At 34.9% G+C, this 22,177-nt stretch overlaps 1 protein-coding gene across 2 annotated transcripts in view; it reads right to left on the bottom strand.

Annotated features, from left to right (window-relative positions):
• Positions 1-22,177, bottom strand: part of MTTP (microsomal triglyceride transfer protein) — a 59,404-nt gene that overhangs the window by 16,366 nt on the left and 20,861 nt on the right. For both annotated transcript variants that reach the window (XM_034958944.4, XM_055111660.3), the window contains 8 exons: positions 17,873-17,980; positions 16,287-16,403; positions 15,848-15,987; positions 12,747-12,897; positions 10,408-10,565; positions 6,894-7,062; positions 5,912-6,019; positions 663-875 (listed from right to left, as the gene is read on the bottom strand). In XM_034958944.4, the coding sequence (XP_034814835.1) occupies positions 663-875; positions 5,912-6,019; positions 6,894-7,062; positions 10,408-10,565; positions 12,747-12,897; positions 15,848-15,987; positions 16,287-16,403; positions 17,873-17,980 (1,164 nt within the window). The remainder of the gene's footprint in view (positions 1-662; positions 876-5,911; positions 6,020-6,893; positions 7,063-10,407; positions 10,566-12,746; positions 12,898-15,847; positions 15,988-16,286; positions 16,404-17,872; positions 17,981-22,177) is intronic.

Raw genomic sequence — 22,177 nt, 5'->3', positions numbered from 1 at the left:
TAAATATTTCTTTAATTTCATTTCCCTTTACCTTTTACTAACTCCCTCAAATCTTGGCTTTGCTCTCAGATATGTAGATGTTAAATAAGTCACCCAAGAACAAACAACCAGGGAAGGACAGAGCCAGAGTTTATATGTAGGTCTGTCTTTCTCAAAAGCCTGTGCCCCTAACCATCATGATTTGCAGCCACCAACTTCAACACAAAACTGGTGGGAAGGTGCTTAGCTACAAACTTGAAACACCATTCTCGGCAGATGGTTTATCTTGAGATTTATAGATATTCTCTGCCCTAACAAAGGTTTAATTTAGATGGCTTCCTGAAAAATGTAGTTGTAGTAACAAACAAAGTTATACTTAAACCAGGATATTTCAGTATTGAAAAATGTAACAGCATCTTAAAACTTATAAAAGTAAATATATTTCAAAAAAGAATTTGTTTCTTAAGAGAATATGCTTCAATATTTATGCTTCAGGATATAGGACGTTACCCTGTGAGGATATTTAGAATAGCCTCAAATGCAATTTAAGAGTTATTTTTAAGCAGGAGAGAAGACTATTTGGGGAAAATACAGAGTGACTTGAGCGGAATTTGCATTTGACTCATGTTCAGCATGCTTTTTTTTTCTTCTGTAAATGTTGCAAATATTCTTGGAGATTTTACCTCATCAGTTATGAAAGGGAGATCATATCTCTGGAGAGCAGTGGCAGCCAGGTGGCTGATGGGCCCTTCTCCTGCTTCTGCATACTTCAGAAGACTTGGGATGCCTTCTGGAAGCAGGGCATTCTTCAAAGCCAGCAGATACATCCTAGTGTCCTCTTTTTTCTCTGCTTTTTCAAGTCCTCCCAGGATTAACTTCTTAGCTTCCACTACTGCCTGAAAAATCATATACCTTAGATATATGCATGACCATACATTGAAGAAGACTTGGGCAAGACTGGCTTTATTCTTGGGTCCAAGAAAGCAACCTACAGTTTTACAAAGTTTTGCATTGGTTGCTTGACTGAGGCACACAGTGGAATAAAAGCAAACAAGTAAAGCCTGATAAAGGTGTTATACTTTTTTTAAAAAAAATACATATACATTCTTAAGAAGCAACGAGTATTATCAATAATGGGCATATTTTGTTTTGAACACATTTTGAATATATAAGGCCACTTTTTAATTTCATTGTGATTGGTTATTCAAAAAACTGCTCATTCACTGAATTGCTAAAGCAACAATTAGATGGAGCCTTAGTGTCACCATACACCTTTCCTTAAGTAAGAACTTGGGTGAGACCTCTTAGAGCTCAACCATAAAGTCTGGCTCTAAATGTTTTAAAAGTGTTTGTTTTCACTTAATTCCAAATTTAATTAATGCTGCAATATAGTTCAAAGAATATTTCTTAAGTACCTCCTATGTGGTAGGTACTTTACTAGGTACTTTTCAAATATGTTCTGTAATCAGAAAAGTCCTTTTGTCCTAGTCTGAGAAAAAGGGGGATTGAGTGTAAGTTAATAGTTTAATGGGAAAGCAAATTAGAAATAGGGACATCTGGGTTCTGGTCTTATATTTGCCACTACATATGTTTTAGAGGCTTCAGTTTCATGTTTAAAATAAAGATTCTTTGTATGACAGAGTCTAGGCTGAAAAAAATTTTTCAAAAATAAAGAGTTTTAAGATCTAATTCATCCACAGGATTCATAACCTCTGAAATTAGGCTACAAGCACACACAAACACACACACACACACATACACACACACACACACACATACATGGGGTTGGGGAGAATGGATGATATGGGGAAGAGTGGAGAAGTATTAACAAAAGGCTCCCAATAGAAGGAAAGATGCTAAACATCACACTTAATCGGAGAAGTGACATTTCTCAACTATCAAATTGGTGAAAAATTCAAAAGTTTGCTAATATATTTTGTAGGTGAGACTATGGGGAAATAGGCCTTTTCATAAATTGCTGATGAAAGCCTAAAATGGTACAATTCCTATGGAAGATAATGTGAGAAAAACAAACAGAACTGCTTTTTGACCAGCAACTCTATCCCTGAAGCTACATCTCAACAATAGCAAAAATCTGTGCCTGAGATTATTCACTTCAGTATTATTTGTAACAGCAAAATAGTGGAAGCCACTTACGTGACCAGTCATAGGAGATATTAAATAAAACATAGTCCATAGACACAATGGAGTACTAGGCAGTTGTCAAAAGGAATGAAAAAGATCTCTATGTAGGGAATATTTTCACGATATATTGTTAAGTGAAAAATGTAAGATACAAAAAGAGTATGTATAGAATGATATATTTTGTGCAAAAAAGTATGTAAATGTGTGAACATCTGTTTACTGTTGCAAAAAGAAACATAGAAAGAAAAATTTTTTTTAATCAGTGATTTTTTTTACCTAGAGGAAGTAGGTGAGATTGGGGGAAAAGCATCGAGAAGCGATGAGACCTCTCTGTTAATACTTTTAAAACACAGTTCTGCCTTTTGAACCACATTATTATTTCACATGTTCAAGAAATAAAATTAAATTAACAGGATGGAAAATTATCAAAATTCAATTTAACCAGAAACAAATGAAACTAAATGTCTACCAACTTGATAATATGACTAAACAGAAGAGAATGAAAAAGAATTAATCCAAGTAACTTTTGAGCGTAGAACTTTGTGTACATGCGATGGAATATATTCTAAGGACAAAAAGAACTGTAAAAGTCTTGAACTTTACTTAGTTTGTTTATGTAGTAATATCAGTGTGGCAATTCCAAAAATATATTGTGTATGTTTTAGAATTGAGCAGGTGAATCAATATATTGGTGTTCTCGAAAACCACAGTTGTCACAGTGGGAGAAGGAAAATATAATGATGAAATGAGGGAAAAAATAACCCTGTAGTGTTGAATTAGAATTAGAATTAGAGATAGCAGTGGGAACTCACAATTTGGTAAATACATGTATTTTTTTCATTGTAAGAGACTAGTTGCAATGGCACTCAAGTAATAAGAAGTAAAAGTATTTAGAGGTAAAATGTCAGATGTCTGCAATTTACTATCAAATTATTCAACTAAAATAAGACAGAAAGAGATAAAGCAAAGATGAAAATACGTTAACAACTGATGAATCTAGATGAAAGATATCTGGGTGTTCATGGAATTGTACTATTCTTACAACTTTTCTGTAGGTTTAAATTTTTTCAAGTACAAATTCAGTGAAAATAAGGAATTAGGATGCCAGGAGGTCAAAACATAAGCAAAAGACAAACATAAAAAAGAAACATGTGGCATAGTACTGGTTGTGCACTTGTCTAGCTGCCATTCAGACTGTCACAGGACTGTAGCTTTTATGCTAGTAAGTTCTGAAAGGCTATAGAACTACACAGAATGGCAGGTTCCTTTTACACAGCATGCATATAGTGTGCCCAGTAGCTACCTTAAATTTGTGCTTATTTAATACAATACATAATTTTCTTTCCTTCCTTTCATATATCTTTGATTTGGACAAAATATAGATGAGTGTTTCACAGCAGAAAATTCAAAAGAAAAACTGAACCTTTACTACAGTTGTTCTGTAGTAAATTCACTATGGCCAAATCTTATTATCCTCAAAGATGAAAAAAAAAATGTTTGCTCAAAAACATTAACAAAATTGAATGCCAGTGATAGTAGATGGTTTGCAGCTACCTTCAAGGTAATTTTAAAGATGTGATGAGAACCAGGCTGTCCATTATCAGAAGAACTTTAAATTTGATCCTTTGTTCTGTTTCCTTATGCTACATGACTTTCCTAGGTAACCCCAGTCTCTTTCAAGGTTTCAGCCACTCTCTATTTCTGACCCTAACTTCTCTCCTGAGCTGCAGGTGAATGTGGACACCTGCCTGTTGGACAACTGAGCCTGGTGACCCAAAGGATTTTGAACTTAACATGGCCAAACCAAACTAATAGCTCTACTCTCCTCCCACCCCCAACCAGGCTGTATAAACCTTACTTAAGTGGTTGGCATCACCATACACCTGGTAACCTCAACTGAAAGCTATAGAGTCACCTGGATTCTTATCTCTTTCTCATTTTCCATATCTTATGAGTCACTAAATAAAGTGGCCCTTGAATCTATCTCCTCTCGGCCCTCTGCCCCTACATTAATTCAGACCTTTACTAATTCTTGCCTAGGTTATTGCAAATGCTTCCAGTCAGATCTCACTAACTCCAATCCAGTAAACAATCAGTCCACACAACATCTTGCTTCTTTCTTAATAAAAAATCTGAGTATGTCATTCATCTGCCTAAAGACTTCACTGTTCTCTTCTTTCTATGGAATGAAGGCCAGACTCCTTAGCTTGTTATTAATGAAGATCTGGCTCACCTTCCATCTCTTTTCCCATCTTTCCTGTGTCTCCACTGTCACTTATCTGCCCCCAGAAACATACATATTTTATGTTCCAACCCCACAGAATTTCTCACTGTTCCCAACCATACCAGGCCTATTTTGACTTTGGGCCTTTTCATACATTATTGTATGTCTCCTAGAATGTCTTTCATTCCATACTTTGACCTCTTCACTTAAAAACCTCTTCTAGATTAAGTGCAAAAATTGTTATTTTGGTGGAAACTTCTTGAGCACACTCAAACAGAAAACTTTGCTGCATCTTCTGTATTGTCTGAGCACTTTGTTTATATTTCAATATTATTTATTTGTTTATATTTGATAAACAGACTAGGAGTACTTTGAGGATGGTAGAATATTTTATGTATCTTTTTATTTGAGGACTAGCATCATGCCTAGTACAGAGTAGATGCTCATTAAATACTGCTGAATAGATCTTTTGATATGTGGGTTTTATCTTTTGCCAAGATATTTAATACACAAATAGCTGAAGTAAATCAGCTACTCAAATAATTATGGAAATTGAAAAATATAAGAAGTCATGCTTCCCTAATATAAAAATAATAAATTTAATTTCTGCCAGAACTTAATAAGTTAATACTCAAGCCTTTTCAGTACTACTGTTTTTAGTGATCTTTTTCATACTTAATGTATATTCTAGTTTTGGCTTGCCTCTTTTGGGACCATTTGGTTTCAAGAACATTTTCCCTACTATTTTTAATAGCAAGCACTTAGTAAGCAAAATGATATATAGTGCTGTCTGAGGTAGAAAAAATGCTGATGGGACACTGGCTGTATAATGTGGACAGAAAAAAAGACTATGTTGTTATATATTTAGCATCTTTATTTGCATTATAGAAAGATGGACTGTGTTAGACATTAATCTATTTTGGTTTTCCATATTTAGTTATACTTAAAAAGTGTTTTTGCTTTTGGCTTTTTAATAAGAAAGACGTGAAAATTGATAGTCCACTCAGGCAAGTGGAAAAGCTTTAGGCAAATGAAATTGAAAATAAAATATAAAGTTCTCTGTGATTAGAAGTAACTAAATTCCTACTATCAAAACTTAAAACTGGAAACCACACTTACTATATACAAAGTTCTACTCTAGGAGATAGCCTTAGAGTCTAATATTTCTCTGAAAACAAGAAGTATATCATACACACCATTTAAAACTGAGTACATAGTGGGCACTCAATAAAGTATATGGGTAGGGAGGTTATTGTACTATTCACTTTTTAGCAAGTCTTTATTAAATATTATCTATGTACCGGGAACTGGTGAGCAATTGGTGTTGAAAAAAACTGAGATCCATTTCTTCATGGAACTTACATTCTAGTGAAATAGAAATATACAATAAACATAATAAATGACTGAATTTTAATATATGTTAGATGGCAAAAATTACTATGCAAATAAGGTAAGTAGAATAGAGTAAAGAGAATTAGGAGTGCCAATAGTAGGCAGCATGGTGAGTATCAAATGGACAATGGTGTAGAATGATGTAATACATGAGATTGGATTTGCACTTACTTTGAGTTTGCAGCCTTCATTCTGACACAACTTTCTGACAAGTGTCCCAATGATGATCATAACAGTTTCTCTGATGTCACTGCTACCAATAGAACCTTTGAACTTACTCTATTAACCAAACAGGGATAAAATAGGTTACCAAGACATTTAAATATTTCCAAGGAACACTTTTAGTTAAAAAATAAACACATACTTGAGAAAGTATTTTTATGTTTCTAGATTGCAAACTCAGAATTTTGCTTTTGAGACACTTACACATTTGCTATCTAGCTTTGAACTGAAGAGTTAATCCCCTTTTCAGGGATTTTTAACCTGTGGTACAGGGAATTCTTAACCCTGGAAGTTTATGGATTGGATTCATGGGGTCAATGAACAAAAAAAAAAAAAAAAAAAAAGAGAGGTGAGGGTTATAAAATTTTATGTATGAGTAAAAAGGGGCCTCATCACTTTTATCAGATTCTGAATGGGTACATTTTCCATAAAGATTATGAACTATTCCACTAGATCATAGGTAGACAAGTGCAATTAAATAGATAACATTCTTGGACACAAGAGAAGTCTAGCTTTTGTTTTCAACATAAATCTTTAACAGCAGAAGACTTGTATCTCTTTGATGTAGGTGTATTAAATATCATGAGAATTTTTGAAGTCAAAACAAATCTTGTAAAATTGATTACTGAAGCATAACCTAGATTTCTCCCCTCTGAAATTCTGTCCTATGCTATATAACATGATAGGTGAACACAATCTTTAAATTTCCATATAGTTTATACTATTTACTGAAATTATGAATAAGGCACTAACTGAAATAATTTATTATACAGTTAATAATTAGTGGATAGAAAATACCCCAATTTGAATATGAATACTCAGGAGTCTCTAGTTGATAGCCTTCATTCAGATCTAAGAAACTTTTAATTACTGTTAATATTCTTAAGAAGTTTTATAGGAGTTGAGGGTCTTTATTTTCTATTTGACTTACAATGAGGGCTCTCAGGAGTTCTTCATTGGGATGAGAAGCAAATCCACAGGCATAGAGAAACCTCTCCTGGAGGATAATGCTGCTGTCACTTTTGAAATCCAAAAAGTCCAAAATGGCTTCTAATGAGTCTGAGGTCTGAGCAGAGGTGACAGCATCCACCAGCTGAGGTCTATAAAAAAAGGCATAATCATGGATATCAATGTTTAGGGGAAGGAATACTTAAAAATCTCTACCATTCACAGAGTTTCTATTGGTTTGAGTTTTCTCAAGAAGTGATTTTTTTTTTAATTTGAACAAATGAAAAAATGATTAAGACTTTCTCAAAAAGACCCCTCCCCATTTTATTTTAATTTTCTCCTTGAACGCCCCTCTCTCTCACTCAAACAATGTATACTCAGAATATACAAACTAATTTTACTATATTAACCTAAGCCAAGTATAATTTGGAGATTTGTAAGTAAAAGTTATATAAATACAATTATAAATTAAGTTCAAATTCTTTCCTATATGAGTAATACATAAAAGCTATGGGTCCCCAAATTTATTCTCTTTCTTTAATTAGCTTTGCAAACAAACATATTTCAGAAGTGCCTAATTGAACTAAAGCAGTATTATTTGATGGAAAATCCTTTAACCTTAAATCCAAGGGGAAAGGTTTTCCTCTTTTTAAAAATAAAAACACACCATAGTATAGTTCTATGTTTAACCACAATGAATATGTGTGAACAGAATGGAACCCCTACAGGAAAACTCTAGTTATATATTCTAGTCATCAAAAATCTTTGGCTTTTTGAGCCTGGGATGGTAAAACTTCTAAAAATAGTTGTCATACTAATTAACACATGTATGTAAATATTACATACTACCCCTATATAAGCACAACAGACAATGTGACAGGTGCTTAGTAGTTTATACTTTTAAAAAATGATATACTTGTACTATTTTGATCATAACAAAAAACTAGTGAATTAAGCTTAGATAACTAGAAGACATAATACTTATTGAGTTTATATTGTGCAAGCACTGTACTAAAAATTTTATGCGTCTAATCTCTCTTTAAGTTCTTCATCTGTAAAATGAAGCCAAAGTAGTATTTACCTCAGGATTGTTGGGAGGATTAAATTATGTTATCTCTGTAAAACATTCAGAAGAGTGCTTGACATATAGTAAGTGATTGATAAATATTAGCTGTTACTAATACTACCACCTCATTTAATCCACTGAACATCCCTGTCAGTTTAATATTAATATTCCCCTGTACATGCTAGGAAACAGACGCAGATATACCTAGTCATTTGTTCAAGGTCACATAGCTGGTAAATGGTAAATGGCATTGCTGGGATTGAAACCTAGGTTTTTCTGACTCTGGAGTCCATGGTTTCTTAATTATAGTGATGTTTCTCAAAGTGTTTTCCATGTTAACACTAGTCTTACAAAATGCTTTAAGAAAAGGGATTTTCAAGATCATGTGTTTTAGAAAATATTCAAAACTTACCAGAATATTATCTGATTAAAGATACTGAAAAGTTCTGCAACAGAGAGAAATTAACAAGGTTTCATCCAGTTTTGCAAACTCAGTTGCTCACAGAATCTTTTCCTTTTTGCATACCTGTTAACTTCCTGCAAATTACAGGATACAACATATAGGCTCTTTGGGAAATGTTACATTCCACCACCCTGCCTCTCACTAGCCTACAATACATAGAAAGAATTATTATCCCTATTTTACAGATGTTGAAAGTGAGGCTCAGAGAAGCTAAATATAAAAGACTTCCTTGGCCATGTGCGGTGGCTCACGCCTGTAATCCCAGCACTTTGGGAGGCCGAGGCGGGTGGATCACCTGAGGTCGGGAGTTTGAGACCAGCCCGACCAACATGGAAAAACCCCATCTCTACTAAAAATACAGAATTAGCCGGGTGTGGTGGCACATGCCTGTAATCCCAGCTACTCGGGAGGCTGAGGCAGGAGAATTGCTTGAACCCTGAAGGTGGAGGTTGTGGTGAGCCGAGATTGCGCCATTGCACTCCAGCCTGGGCAACAAGAGCGAAACACTGTCTAAAATTAAAAAAAAAAAAAAAAAAAAAGACTTCCTTGAAGGATATACTGTTATTGGAGGTCAGAATTTAAACTAAATTTTCCAATTTTAGTTCATCTTAGTATCCTTTCTATTACACTACACTACATGTGTGTTGCATGTTATATGGTTCAATATTGTATAAATAATCTGATTTAGAAAATACATCATGCAGTCCTCCAAATTATTGCTGCCTTAAGATTTTTAGGATACAGATAATGCTAATAAGGTTTAATGTAATCTCTATTCTAAATTAATACCTAATTATTCCACTTTTATTCTCAGTAATGTCTGCCTTTAATGTTAAGACAATGCCTATGTACTTTGAGAGTGGTAAAATTTTTAAAGAATCTTAAAAATATAAAAAATAATGTTAAGACAAGTCCCTCTACCAATATATTTTAACATGCTGTAATTAAAACAGAGCCTGATAATTTATGATTTTGCTTCTTTTTCAATTTCTGGTTTATTTATTTTTGAAGAGAATAACCAACTTTGATTAGTCATTTGGAATTCCTATCAATTTTTTAATGTCCTTAAGGCAAGTAAATAAATGCAATTGAGCATAAACAGACTTTTCAGAAAAAAGCTGCAATTTTCCTCCTGTTGGGGAATTCAGTTCTTTGAACTCAGTGACTGCTACTGCTGTGTGTGTGTGTGTAACTTGGCTAATTTCCACTTTTGATTATGTTAATGACTGTTTTTCACTGTTTGTCAAATTAATTGGGCCTTGTTCTATATCATCAATTAGGATAATTGGTATCATAAGCTCAATTTGTATATATACACAAATTCTGTATGATAGACTAAAAATACATTCTATTTAGAAACAGATGCAATGTTTTGGGGAAAAATTAAGTCAACTCTGTTTATTACACATGTAAAATGGATCATAGTTTCACCAAATATTAAGTAACATATGGATTTATTTTCTCCAGATTCTTTTCACCATTCGCCTCAGTTCTCAATTTTTTACATAAAACATAGTTTCAACTGGCTGTTTAGTGAAATCACATTTTCAACTGAAGAAGTCAAACTCTTTTTGTTGTTTTCTTTTAAATGAACTCAAATCTGTTCAGGTGTCAATTAACAGCATGAGGAACATAATTTCAAAAACAGTGAGGCAGCACATGCCCCACGACGTCACGACGAAGCCTTGCCTTCACTTATCTATGTATCAATCTAGTCCTGATTTAAACTCATAAACACAACAACATGTTTATTCCAAGTCCCTGCTGAAAATCTGCTATTGTATTTCTGGTCAAGTGACCATTAAATTACTGCACTGTGGCATAACTTTTCAATGAAAATGTAGTACAAGAAAATAATTGTTTTGGAGGTGGGGCAGTTGGTTTAAAAGGTGTCTTTCTTACTTCAAAAAACCAACAATCCAGAAATGTTTCTGACAGACAACCCCACACAAAGGTTGGGGAACTTACAATACTTCCTTATTTTCCATCTTTAGGATTTGAAGGATCTCTTCTTTCTTCGCAGTCCTGAGGTGCTGAATGAAGGCCAGGAAGTTTCTGACAGCCTCGGCCTTGGAAAGGTTGTCAGGCTGCAGGTATTTCCTGGTGGACTGCCAGAGCTCCGAGAGCTGCAAAACATACACTGCAGGCTCATACCCCACTCATAACTGTGAACATCCACATTTACAAAGGGTGTTCTCCTAGGAATAAAATGTCCCTTGTGTCTGAAGCAAAAGCAGCTTTTTGTACCTTACCTCAATACACATGACAGTTCCCTGCCCATATCATACCCCTGTGACTTCCATCCACTCTGTGAACCATTCCTCTGTAGGAGGACTGTTTTTGTCTATTCGTATTTAGCTTGAAGATCCTAGGGCAATAATTAACTGGTTTCTGGGTATATAGGTCATTTCACGGCTACACCAAGGGAATTTATCCGAGGCCAGGCTTTGACTACCATAGTGCAATTTAAATTGTGCAGAACTTTAATTAACAGCAAAATATTTCAGAGATAAAATAATGAGAACTGCTGAAGAATTGCATCAGGTTTCTAATTTACCTGTACCTCACTGAAAATCAATTTTTCGGTGAGCTCCCTATTCTCTCTCTTTATTTTATTATTTGTACGAAATTCAATGTTTTGCTGTTGCTAAGGTCTGAATTATTCATTTCTTATATCTATGTTTTTTAGAGTAGCATTTAGATAAAGGTAATTCTCACACACACTAAGTTATTCTATTGAGGTTTTAAAAATAATATTAGGTTGTCACAAAAGTAATGGCAAAAACCACAATTACTTTTGCAACAACCTAATAAATAGTTCTAATTAACAGCATCTCTCAGCTTTGAAACTAACTGAATAACTTATTTTTCATACTTTACTACTTTCCCCCCTAGTTTTATGAAATCCTATCAGTGACTACTAACTCTCTAACTCTATAGTAATAACTTGCTGCCAGTTTTTAAATTATTCATTACTTCTAATAAGCAATGGATCCTTTTTTTTCTCTTTTTCAAGTGCCTTTTAGCTATGTAATCTTAAGAAGATATTCCAAGTGAAATTCCAGCTGCACTTAGCTAAAGATTTACTGGGTCATTTCTGAAGGCAGAGAGCATATCAATATGAATTCAGGTGTTTTTGTTTTTGTTTTACTTTAAAGGGCTGCAGTAGAATTTACAAAAGCAAATTTGGAATTTGGAATTCCAAATTTGGAAAAGCAAATTCCTCAATGACATAAATAAATCCTTTTCTATAATAATTAAGAAATAATTATCAAAAATCTTAGATGGCTCATAATGTTTAATATCTATGGGAGAGAAATTAATAGTGCAGAGCATAAGGAAAGATTAGTTTTATTAGCCACCTTCCTAAATAATTTCCATCTCATACAGCATTAGAAAATTACATTAGAACATTAAATGACATATGAAAAAAAGCAGGTAAAAGAAGAAACTGGTTGAAAATGATGATTTTGTGTTTTAAAATGTTTCCTTTTTCCTCTAACTCAATTTCAGAAACTAATAAGCAATTACTGTCTTGTACTTTAAGCAAATTATGGTATTACATCTTGATGATTTCACTTTTCTGAACACCAGTAATACTGAAGGAAAGAGCATCTCCCTATAGTTACACACAGAGCATGAAGCCAGTGGTTTGCTCTTCTGACAAGAGATTACAGATAAGGAAATGCTGGGTGGTAAGTCATTTCTCTGAATGTATATCATAACTGATTCATGCAATAAAAGGAAAATTTTCTTTGTTGGATTAAAAATGTTACAAGATGATCTACACTTTGCCCTGGGGATGAGATACCGCATTTCTGACAGGAATTGTAGGGGAAACTGGGGTAAATAAATGTTTCCTAATTTAGGCAAAGATCCTGGTATCCTTTTTCAGTCCTTGCAGCAATAATCAGAACACTGAGGCCAGTAAAGTATGTCACCTGTGGACAAATAACTATTATGTGACAGAACTTTCAAGGTTCAGCCTTTGTCCACATTCTTGACACCATATGCTTCCCCCTAACTTCATTAAGCCCTCTATCCTCCCTGAATTCTAGATGTGACTTATTAAAGGCTGCCCTTGAGTTATAACACTTTTTGAGAGGAATGAATGGTAACTATTTGTTAATTATTGATGTGTCATGCACTATGTCAGGTGCATATTGTGAGACTGCTGTCATCACAACTCTGTGGTAGCTGGTAGTTCTTTAGAAACTGTCTTCATTGAATGAGTTGATGCTTTCACTGGAGACAAAATGAAAACAGAGTCTGATGTCATGATTATTCCCATATTTGTCTGCACTTACAGAAGGACATCCTTTACACTGGCTCTGGAAGACCTGCCCCACAATGGGAATGGCCGTGTACTTTGAATCAACTGCTTTGATTATGGCTGCAGCCTGCTTTCCAGACATCAGTCTTGGGCCTGCTTCGGTTGTCTTCAGCTCTAATTTCTGCCTGCATAATACCAAAGGGAAATGCTATATTATAATCATTCTTTTGAGTGAACAAGATACTAATTGCCATTCTTTTGGCAAACAAGATAGTAATTTATTCAAGTTGTATATAGCCATGTCTTTAAAACTGTGATATCTCCAGAGGTAACTGAAAGCTCATTATGAAGTCTTTCTGGAGCAACAATTATATTAAAAGATTTGAAAATTTAAGTTTGCATTTTCAAAATATTATTTCAACAGTATACAGGGAAGAAAAATTGCCTGGATGATGAATAAGATATGCAATGTCAGCTCTTTTGAATTTAGCCCAGCTTTCTGAAAATGATATTGTCAATACAACCACGTGTTACTTATTAACCAAGACAGCTAGAAAATCTTATTTTCCAAAAATAGTCTCAACTATATTTTTGTCTGACATGCTCTTCCAGAACCTGTCTGTCATCAAAAGGTAGGGTCTACATCCCTCTCCTTGAACCTGGGTAGGACTCTGTGACTGCCTCAACTAATAGAGGAGACTGAAAGTAACACTGTGTGATCTCTAAGGCTATGTCTTAAAAGAGAATTCAGCTTTTCTCTGGCACACTATCAGTACATGTGCTTCGGAGCCTTGAGCTACTACATAAGAAGTCTGACATGAAGCTGCAATGCTGAGAGGTGACAGGGAAATAAAGATAGTTGCACGAGGAGCCTCAGATGTTTGAGTCTTTCCAGCCCATGCACCAGATACATGGGGGAACAACCTTTGAATAGTTTGACTGTCTGAAACTACATAATAGATGCCTAGCAAGGCCAAGGCAAGCCTGTAAATTATGACAGAGAACAGTACAGTGATTGTTGCATTTTATACCACTAAATCTGGGGTTGTTACATAGCAATGGAAATCTCATAGGCCTGATAAGTTATTTAAAATATTTATTTTATATGAAAATATAATAAAACACTATAGATATACCAGTAGTATATGAAGTAGAATGCAAAATTCTATTCCAGATGAGACTTCTATAAAATTTCAAGCATCTTAATCAGGCATTTTTACTACTATTTTGCATCTATTTGGTGCTAATATTACAGCTACTCCAGAGAAATTTTTTGAGAAGCAATGGCATAAGGTATAACACATTCACTGCTAGAAAACATTGTTTTCTGAATTAAAATCTGAAAATAACAGAAACTCTAAGATTTAACATTCTAGTTCTTAATCCTATTAGAACAATTCTGTCCAGAGAATGGTCTTCAAATGATAAACAGGCCTAAATATTTAAGTTGCATAAGTCATATCAAAAATTTTGTCACATCTCTTTACTACGGAACTTTTTATGTTTTTTAACAACAATTTTTTTTTTAAAACCCTTAAAAATTACAAATGCTACCACTTTTTTACCTTAATATTAAAAACATTTGACAGAGAAATTAGAAAATGAACTACAATGAATCAAGTAGTTTGTCTTTTTAAAACTTAAAACCTGTTCAATAAATAATTGATTTTTAATACAATTTTATTTAAAAAGTAATTATTTACCATGTGCCGTGAATTGTTGTAGATGATGTAAAAAATAAAGATGAACAAGATATAATCACTATTTTCAAGGAGCTCACAGTTGAAATGAGGAAGCACAATAAATACAGTCATGTGCTGCACAAGGACATTTTGGTCAATGATGGACCCATGTACAAAGGTGGTCCCATAAAATTATGAAGCTGAAACATTCCTCTTGCCTAGTGACATCATAGCTGTCCTATCATCACAGTGCAAAGCATTACTCACGTGTTTTTGTCGATGCTGGTGGTTAACACACCTACTGTGCTACTGTTATATAAAAGTATAGCACGTGCAGTTCTGTACAATACATAATACTTGATAATGATGACAAATGATTATTACTGATTTCTGTGTTTATTATACCACACATTTTATTATTATTTTACAGTGTACTTCTTCTACTTATTAAAAAAATTAACTGTAAGACAGCCTCAGGCAGGTTCTTCAGGAGGTATTCCAGAAGAAGGCATTGTTATCAGAGGAAGTGACAGTTCTATGTATGTTATTGCACCTGAAGACCTTTCAGTGAGACAACATTTGGAGGTTGTAAGTGCCTTCCACTGGAGGAAGACAGTGATATTGATGATCCTGACCTTGTGTAGGCCGAGGCTAATATATATGCTTATGTCTTAATTTTTAACCAGAAATTTTTAAAAGTAAAAAATAAAAATAAAAAATTTAAAAATAGAAAAAAGCTTATAGAATAAAGATTTAAAGAAAAAATATTTTTTGTACACCTATACAATGTGTTTTAAACTATGTGTTATTACAGAGTAGTTCAAAAGTTAACAAAAATTAAAAAGTTTTTAACGTAAAAATATTACAGTAAGCTAAGGTTAATTTATGATGGAGGAAAAAAGTTTTTTAGAAATTCAGCGTAGCATAAGTGTACAGTGTTTATAAAGTCTACAGTAGTGTACAGTAATGTCCTAGTCTATGACATTCACTCAGTGCTCATTTGGTGATTCATCCAGAGCCACTTTCAGCCCTGCAAATTTCACTTATGTACCTTTTATGAATAAAGGTACACCTACATAGTATCTTTTATACTGTATTTTTCTGCTGACTTTTTCTATGTCTAGATACACAAAAACTTACCATTGTGTTTAATTGTCTACAGTATGCAGTACAGCAACATGCTATACAGGTTTGTAGCCTAGGAGCAATAGGCTATACCATATAATGTAGTGTAGGCTATGCCATCTAGGTTTGTGTATGTATACTCTATGATGTTTGCACAGTGATGAAATTGCCTAACAGTGCTTTTCTCAGAACTTATTCCCATTGTTAAGCAATGCATGACTACACGCGCACACACACACACACACACAAACACAGATCTATTTACAAATCAAGTATAATAATATAACAAAGAATAGCAAAGAAAATAAAAATTTTAGCATTATCTTACTTCGATACTATTTTCCCCTTAATGGTTTGTAGGAAATTCAGTCCAAAATTGTGTGTTTCTTCAGCAAGCACAGCTATAACAAAGCTGTCTTCTATCTTATAGGTGGTGACAGATGTAGCTTTTGAACTGACACCCAAGACCTAAATAAATAAATAGCCATCTTTATAACAAGTAATCATCGTTTAAATTGTCGAATCAAGTCAAATAGCAAACTGTCTTTCAGTCTACAAACAGCTTCCCCATTACACCCATCCCTCATTACTAACACCTACAACAATTGAAATGGGTCTATTCATTACATATGTGTGAATTTGTAGCCTAAACTAAAAATTACAAATGTTTCAAAATTCTATTTCTACTTTATTTTTCTATTACATTAAATTAGTCTCTACAAAATGTAATTATTTTAATGCCTCAAAGAAAGTGACATCTATCATACCTGATTTGGGGTCGTAAATCCAGACCTCGCTATTTTGCATGAATCCAAGGCCTTAATTTTGATCACTTTGTCTTGATGAGCCTGGTAGGTCACTTTACAATTTCCAGAGATATCTACCTAAAAAGAAAGGCAAGGGCATAATGCTTGGGATTCCTTGTGGGCCATTTGAATTCTAATGAGAAGTGGCTTGAAAATTGAGGTCTCTAATAGGCCATAGGGGACTTTTTTTCTCCCCCAGGATGATAAGATACAAAGACAAGAACAAGGTTTCTGGTAGCTCATTGATTCCCTCCCATTCTCTTTGGTTGAGTGTCTTAATAGCGCCTTCTCATTTTTTTTCACGAATAATGTGGGATTTCCTACTTCTCTCGAAATCCAATTAAAATTAGACAAATGGCCTGGTAATAATTGAAACTTTGGATAAATGGGTAATTCTGTGGCAAGGGAGTTGATTGTTAATGCTGTATCTAGATTCTGTGTGTGTGTGGTGTGTGTGTGTGTGTAACTTCAACTAGCTGAACATGATTAGAAATTCTTAAAATCCTGTGGGATTAATTAAAATCCAGTGGGATTAACTCAAATCATCATTAGCTACATCATCAGTTTGAGTTTAGGCAAATGTATCCCAATACAGACTCTGTCTAGCTTCTCTGAGCTTTTTCCTGGGGCCTCTGCCAGCATCACAGAAGCAGAGGTCTCTTTTCTAGCAAGCTAACCAACATTCTTTTGGTCCAACCCTACCATCAGATTTTTCACCCACTCATGGGCTGGTTGAATTCAGTCTAAGAAACTTGGACTCCAGCCTTGACTCCAGGTATGATACTGGAAGATCCACCTAACTTCTCTAGTTTCTTCTTTTGCAAAATGAACAGTGTTGGTATAGACCAGTGGTTCCCTACATTGACAATGCATCCAAATAATCCACAAAGACTGTTAAAATACAGATGTTTGACCAAGCGCGGTGGCTCATGCTTGTAATCCCAGCACTTTGGGAGGCCAAGGCGGGTGGATCATCTGAGGTCAGGAGTTCAAGACCAGCCTGGCCAACATGGTGAAATCCTGTCTCTACTAAAAATACAAGCTGGGCATGGTGGCACACGCCTGTAATCCCAGCTACTTGGGAGGCTGAGGCAGGAGAATCGCTTGAACCTGGGAGGCAGAGGTTGCATTGAGCCGAGATTGCGCCATTGCGCTCCAGCCTGGGCCACAGAGTGAGACTCCATCTCAAAAAAAAAGACGTTCAGGTCCTCCCCGATCTACTGAATCAGAATCTCTGGGATAAATATAGGGAATCTATATTTGTAACAAGCCCCTCCATGGTACAGTGGTGCACAGTGATATCTGGGAACCACTGGAATGATCCTCACGAAGCTCCTTTAGTATAAATATTTCTAATCCTCTCTACCTTGTAATTAATTAACAAAACATTGGGATAAATGGCAATTGTTTCATAGGCAAACGCGACTTCACTACACAAGTCACCTTTTCTGAGAATTACCTTAGTAACTCTTCTACTGAAATTGTATAAGTAGAAATCCTTACAAATTTTATTGAGATGCTGAATCCTTATTAATATTGGTAAGTACCTCATTGGTGGTTCCAGAGCTTAACTGTGTCTGAAATAGGCTAGCCAGGCCTCTCTTGATATTTTCTATGGCCACTGCCTCATTTTGATATGAGTAGAACTCTTTGACCTGGTGGGGAGAGGGGAACAGAACACAAATGAAGCAAAAATGCATCATTTATCAGATTTAAATAAGTGTCAGGCAAGGTCAGATTCTTACCTGTATTAATCCTGGGAGAAAGAGATCTGACACTCCAAATCTGGGATTTCCTTTTTGTGAAAAGAAGCTATTTAAATCTCTGAGACCATCAGAATATGAAGTTTAGGGAGACCGATAATGAAGGCTCTTGCATGATGGGCACAGCATTGGGAGAGAGCACTGATATAGGCTGGGAGCCTCATGAAAACAAGGATGGCCCAGGGAAGAGAAATGATGAACATTCTGTTTGAACATGTCAGCATGTTCTCTACCTGTAACTGTACTTGAAACAAAAAATAACTAAGGTTTAAAATAATAGCAAATAAAAAAGTTCTTGGACGAAAATGGCAATCACTACCTTTGAGATTCCTGAGATGGCACAGCCTTTATGGGCTATTGCAAGGCCCCAGGCATGGCCATAATATCCATGGTCAACATTTCACAGGGGCAATGTTTTCCACCCTCCAGAGCATTTATGTTGGTATTGGGTTAAAAAAAAAATATATATATATATGAATATATATATATTCAAACAAATCACATATATATGAATATATATGAACATATATATATGAACATATATATGAATATATATATGAACATATATATGAATATATATATGAACATTTTATATATGAATATATATATGTGTATATATATATTCAGAAGGCTGGAAAATTTGAGGTTGAGATTGCTACTGCTGCATAACCTGCCCCAGGCACTGCGTTAAGGTTCCCATCAGAAGGCAGAGAAAGGAGGTTGAAATGAGGAGGGTGACTATGATTTGGCAGGAATAGTAAGCCACTTAGTTTTGTTTTATCATCTTTGATATTTATAGGCACAGAGATGATAAGTGTCTTTCGCCATTTTGATAATTTAACTAATGTTTAAGAAACAAGGATAAAAGTACAAAGTGAATTTAATGAAAATCAGCTTGTTGGTTTTCACCCTGTAGACTTGATATGCATCACACAATTTAGAAATAGAGGATAGATACATGTTCCCTGTAAAAATTCCCAAGGTCTATGATAATTATAGCTGAGCATTTCTACCAGAAATATCCTGAATGCCTTCCTAGTACTCTTTAAAACCAACCATAGCTTCTAAAGTAAAACATAAAGCTCAATAGCTATGCAATGAATCCAAATAATACCAAGCTCAGTAATTTAGTCTACATGAAAATTCTCTTGTGCCTTAGAAGAAGAGAATACTTTTCCTGAATTATCCAAACAAGTGTCTCAAATCTCTATTTTTACTTCCTACATATACTCTGCCTAGTGATGGATTTACTAGGTACTTTATCTGGCAATCAGTTTTAGTCATTAGACTGGACTAACCTATAAATGTTGGAATAGTGTTTGTCCGACTTAGAAAGGAACTGGAATAATGACCTCAGTGTCTGAAAATTCACAGTATCATATTCTCAAACAAATCACTGGCAATATCTCAGACCCAAGCCTGAGTTTCTGAAGTTCTATTTCGTAAACTGTATCTCCTTCCTCTAATAATCACAGTGTAATTTCCTTTTCAAATATTTGGAAGTGTATCTCCAGATATCATGACCATTAGAAGTTCATAACTAGAGTGCCCCAAAATAGTCAGAAGTGTTCACTCAGTGGCAATGCACACATGTCTATATGGCCCATGTCTTTTTGGTATGAACCTTAAATACTTTAGAAAGCAAGATCTCCTAAGTGGGAAAAATACCAGTATTGTCACCACTATGTCACTTTCCTTCCAGGCTACAAAATGTATCTGAGCTATTTTTAAAGTTTTACCTAAAAGGTAAGGAAACCCAGTTCTTGGATTTAATCTTTGGACTGTGCATGAGGTTCAGTGCTTATCTGTTACTGACCAACTGCAATGGATCAAGTTTTGATCTTGACCTCTGGATCCCTTAGAAAATGGTGTTAGAGCCTTTTTTCCCTCCTGGCAGGCTGAATGATAGATATAAACTGTGAGACACAATGAAAAAAGTTTTTTTAATCCTTTCTATTAGTTTTTATTGCTTTCCCAAAACTAGAAAAATGAACACATCTCTTTTTCTTTTATATGACTGCTACTTCTAGGGCCTAAATTCTGTTTCTTTAGTGTAGACTGATGAGATCCAAAGTGAAGATAGTACTGATATCCATACCAGCTAAATGTCAAAACTGTTAGAATTGAGCTGCCTTGTAATCATTTAAAAAATAATAATCTGAAATCAGAATTTTGCAGTTCAAGCCACATGGCTGTCACAGCAATAATCTTAAATTTATTATTTCACAACAGGAACTGAGTAAGTTTTATTATACTCAGGCCATAAAGTTGATTACTTCATTCAGCAATGAAATTAGTTCTGAACATCCAAGAGCACAGGGTTCTTATCTAAATTCACAGTACTCGGAGCTTCCAAAGAGCAGCAGCAGGTACGACCTGGTTACAAACGAAGTCTTTAACCCAAGGAAACCACAGCTAGAGGGAGACTGGGTAAAATGGCTGGGAAGGTGGTACAGTGCCTCTTCCAGCCAAATATGAGGGGCCAGTTTCCTCTTGAAATAGGTAGGCATCATTCATATTGTTTTTTCCTTAGGAAGAAGATGCCTTTCTCCACACCTTCCTTTGTATTTATTTTAAGAATAAGAGGAGACTAAATTCCATTAAGTGGCCAAACCATAAAAATAATAAAAAGAATCCCAGCAAACAAAGATTAGTAATTTTATCTTTGATATCTATCTAAGACAGAGCATGGCTAGGAAATGACACACTGGAGAACAAACAAGTAAAGAAATATACAACAAATTTCAGAAGGACTTTCAAGGTGTCACATTTCTTGTGGCAGTTCAGTGTGTTTACAAGAGCCATGCTGATTTAGAGAGCAAATCAATGCCCGGAAACAATACAAAATAAAGGTCTGACTCAGCAGCCACGTGGTTAATTTAATCAACACAAAGCCAAAACCAGAAATAGAAATCTGGTAATTATCCAGTTAATTGGAGCAGCATTTCAGGCCTAAAAAAGAATCCATGGTATAACTTGAGGCATCTTTCACTCGTCAGCATTAATCAACTTAATCGGATAACTGTCACGTTTACAACTTAATGATTTGTAGACAAAACTAGAGTTATGCCCACTTATGTAGGGAAGATGAGTGGGCATGGAAAAAAGAAGATGTGCAATGAATATATATCTAAGTATTTTAATGGACTCTCTTTTAAAATGTAAATATGAGAGCCTCAGATGGGAAAGGGAGACGGGGAGGTCTGGAAGGACAAAAATTACATGCTGATGAGCATCCTTGAAATCCCAGAAACTTCAGGGAGCACAACTTAATTTAAGCCTGTGGTAGAAAATGCTCTCTAAGAAAATAGCCTGTCCATAGCCTTACTCTGCCTGTCCATAATTTCTCTCATAGTAAACCGAAATGATAATTTAAGTAATGATCTTTCTGACAGTGACATGGCCAAAACTTCCTGTTGGCTTCTTAGTCCTCATTGTTAAGTTTTTTCCAACAAATATTTTATTATATACTTGAAAGATACAATGATGTACTTTAACCTGTGGTTACAGTAAATCATCGCAAATCATAGCTCCTCTAGAATTGGCCCATTGCAGTTACTAAAATAATGATGTGGCAGTTCCATCCCAGCCTTTGAACAGTGAGGGTACTGAGTCCTTTCATGTGTGTAGCAGAAGACTTTGTACTCAGCTGCTACCAAAGGAGCTATAAAATGATTGGTTGTCAGTAAGATTATAAATGCAAATAATATCTATGAACTCAAGTGTCTTGCCACATTGGAAGCTCAGAGAAGAAAATAACAATATTTCTTGTTGTTAACAAAGTTGAGCCATAAGAAAATCAAATAAGTCAACTGATCTCATGATGTAAATAAGGAACACTACAAGTCAACCAAAGAGGCAGGCATTTCTCCAAATACTTTCCAGCTGGAAGACAGTAGGCATAGAAGTTTGAGCATAGACTCTATTTCAAATCCCAACTCCACCACCTGCCAGTTGTATGACCATAGGCAAATTTCCTAACTTTTCTTAACTTTGGTTCCTCATCTATCACAAGAGGTTGATAAGGCAGCCCTTACTGCTCAGGGCCGTTACAAGAATAAAAGAGACAGTTCGTGTAATGCCTTTAGT

The sequence above is a fragment of the Pan paniscus genome, chromosome 3, assembly GCF_029289425.2.
Source record: "Pan paniscus chromosome 3, NHGRI_mPanPan1-v2.0_pri, whole genome shotgun sequence".
Taxonomy (NCBI): domain Eukaryota; kingdom Metazoa; phylum Chordata; class Mammalia; order Primates; family Hominidae; genus Pan; species Pan paniscus.
Note: the sequence above shows the minus strand (reverse complement) of the source record. Positions and strands in the feature narration are given on the sequence as shown.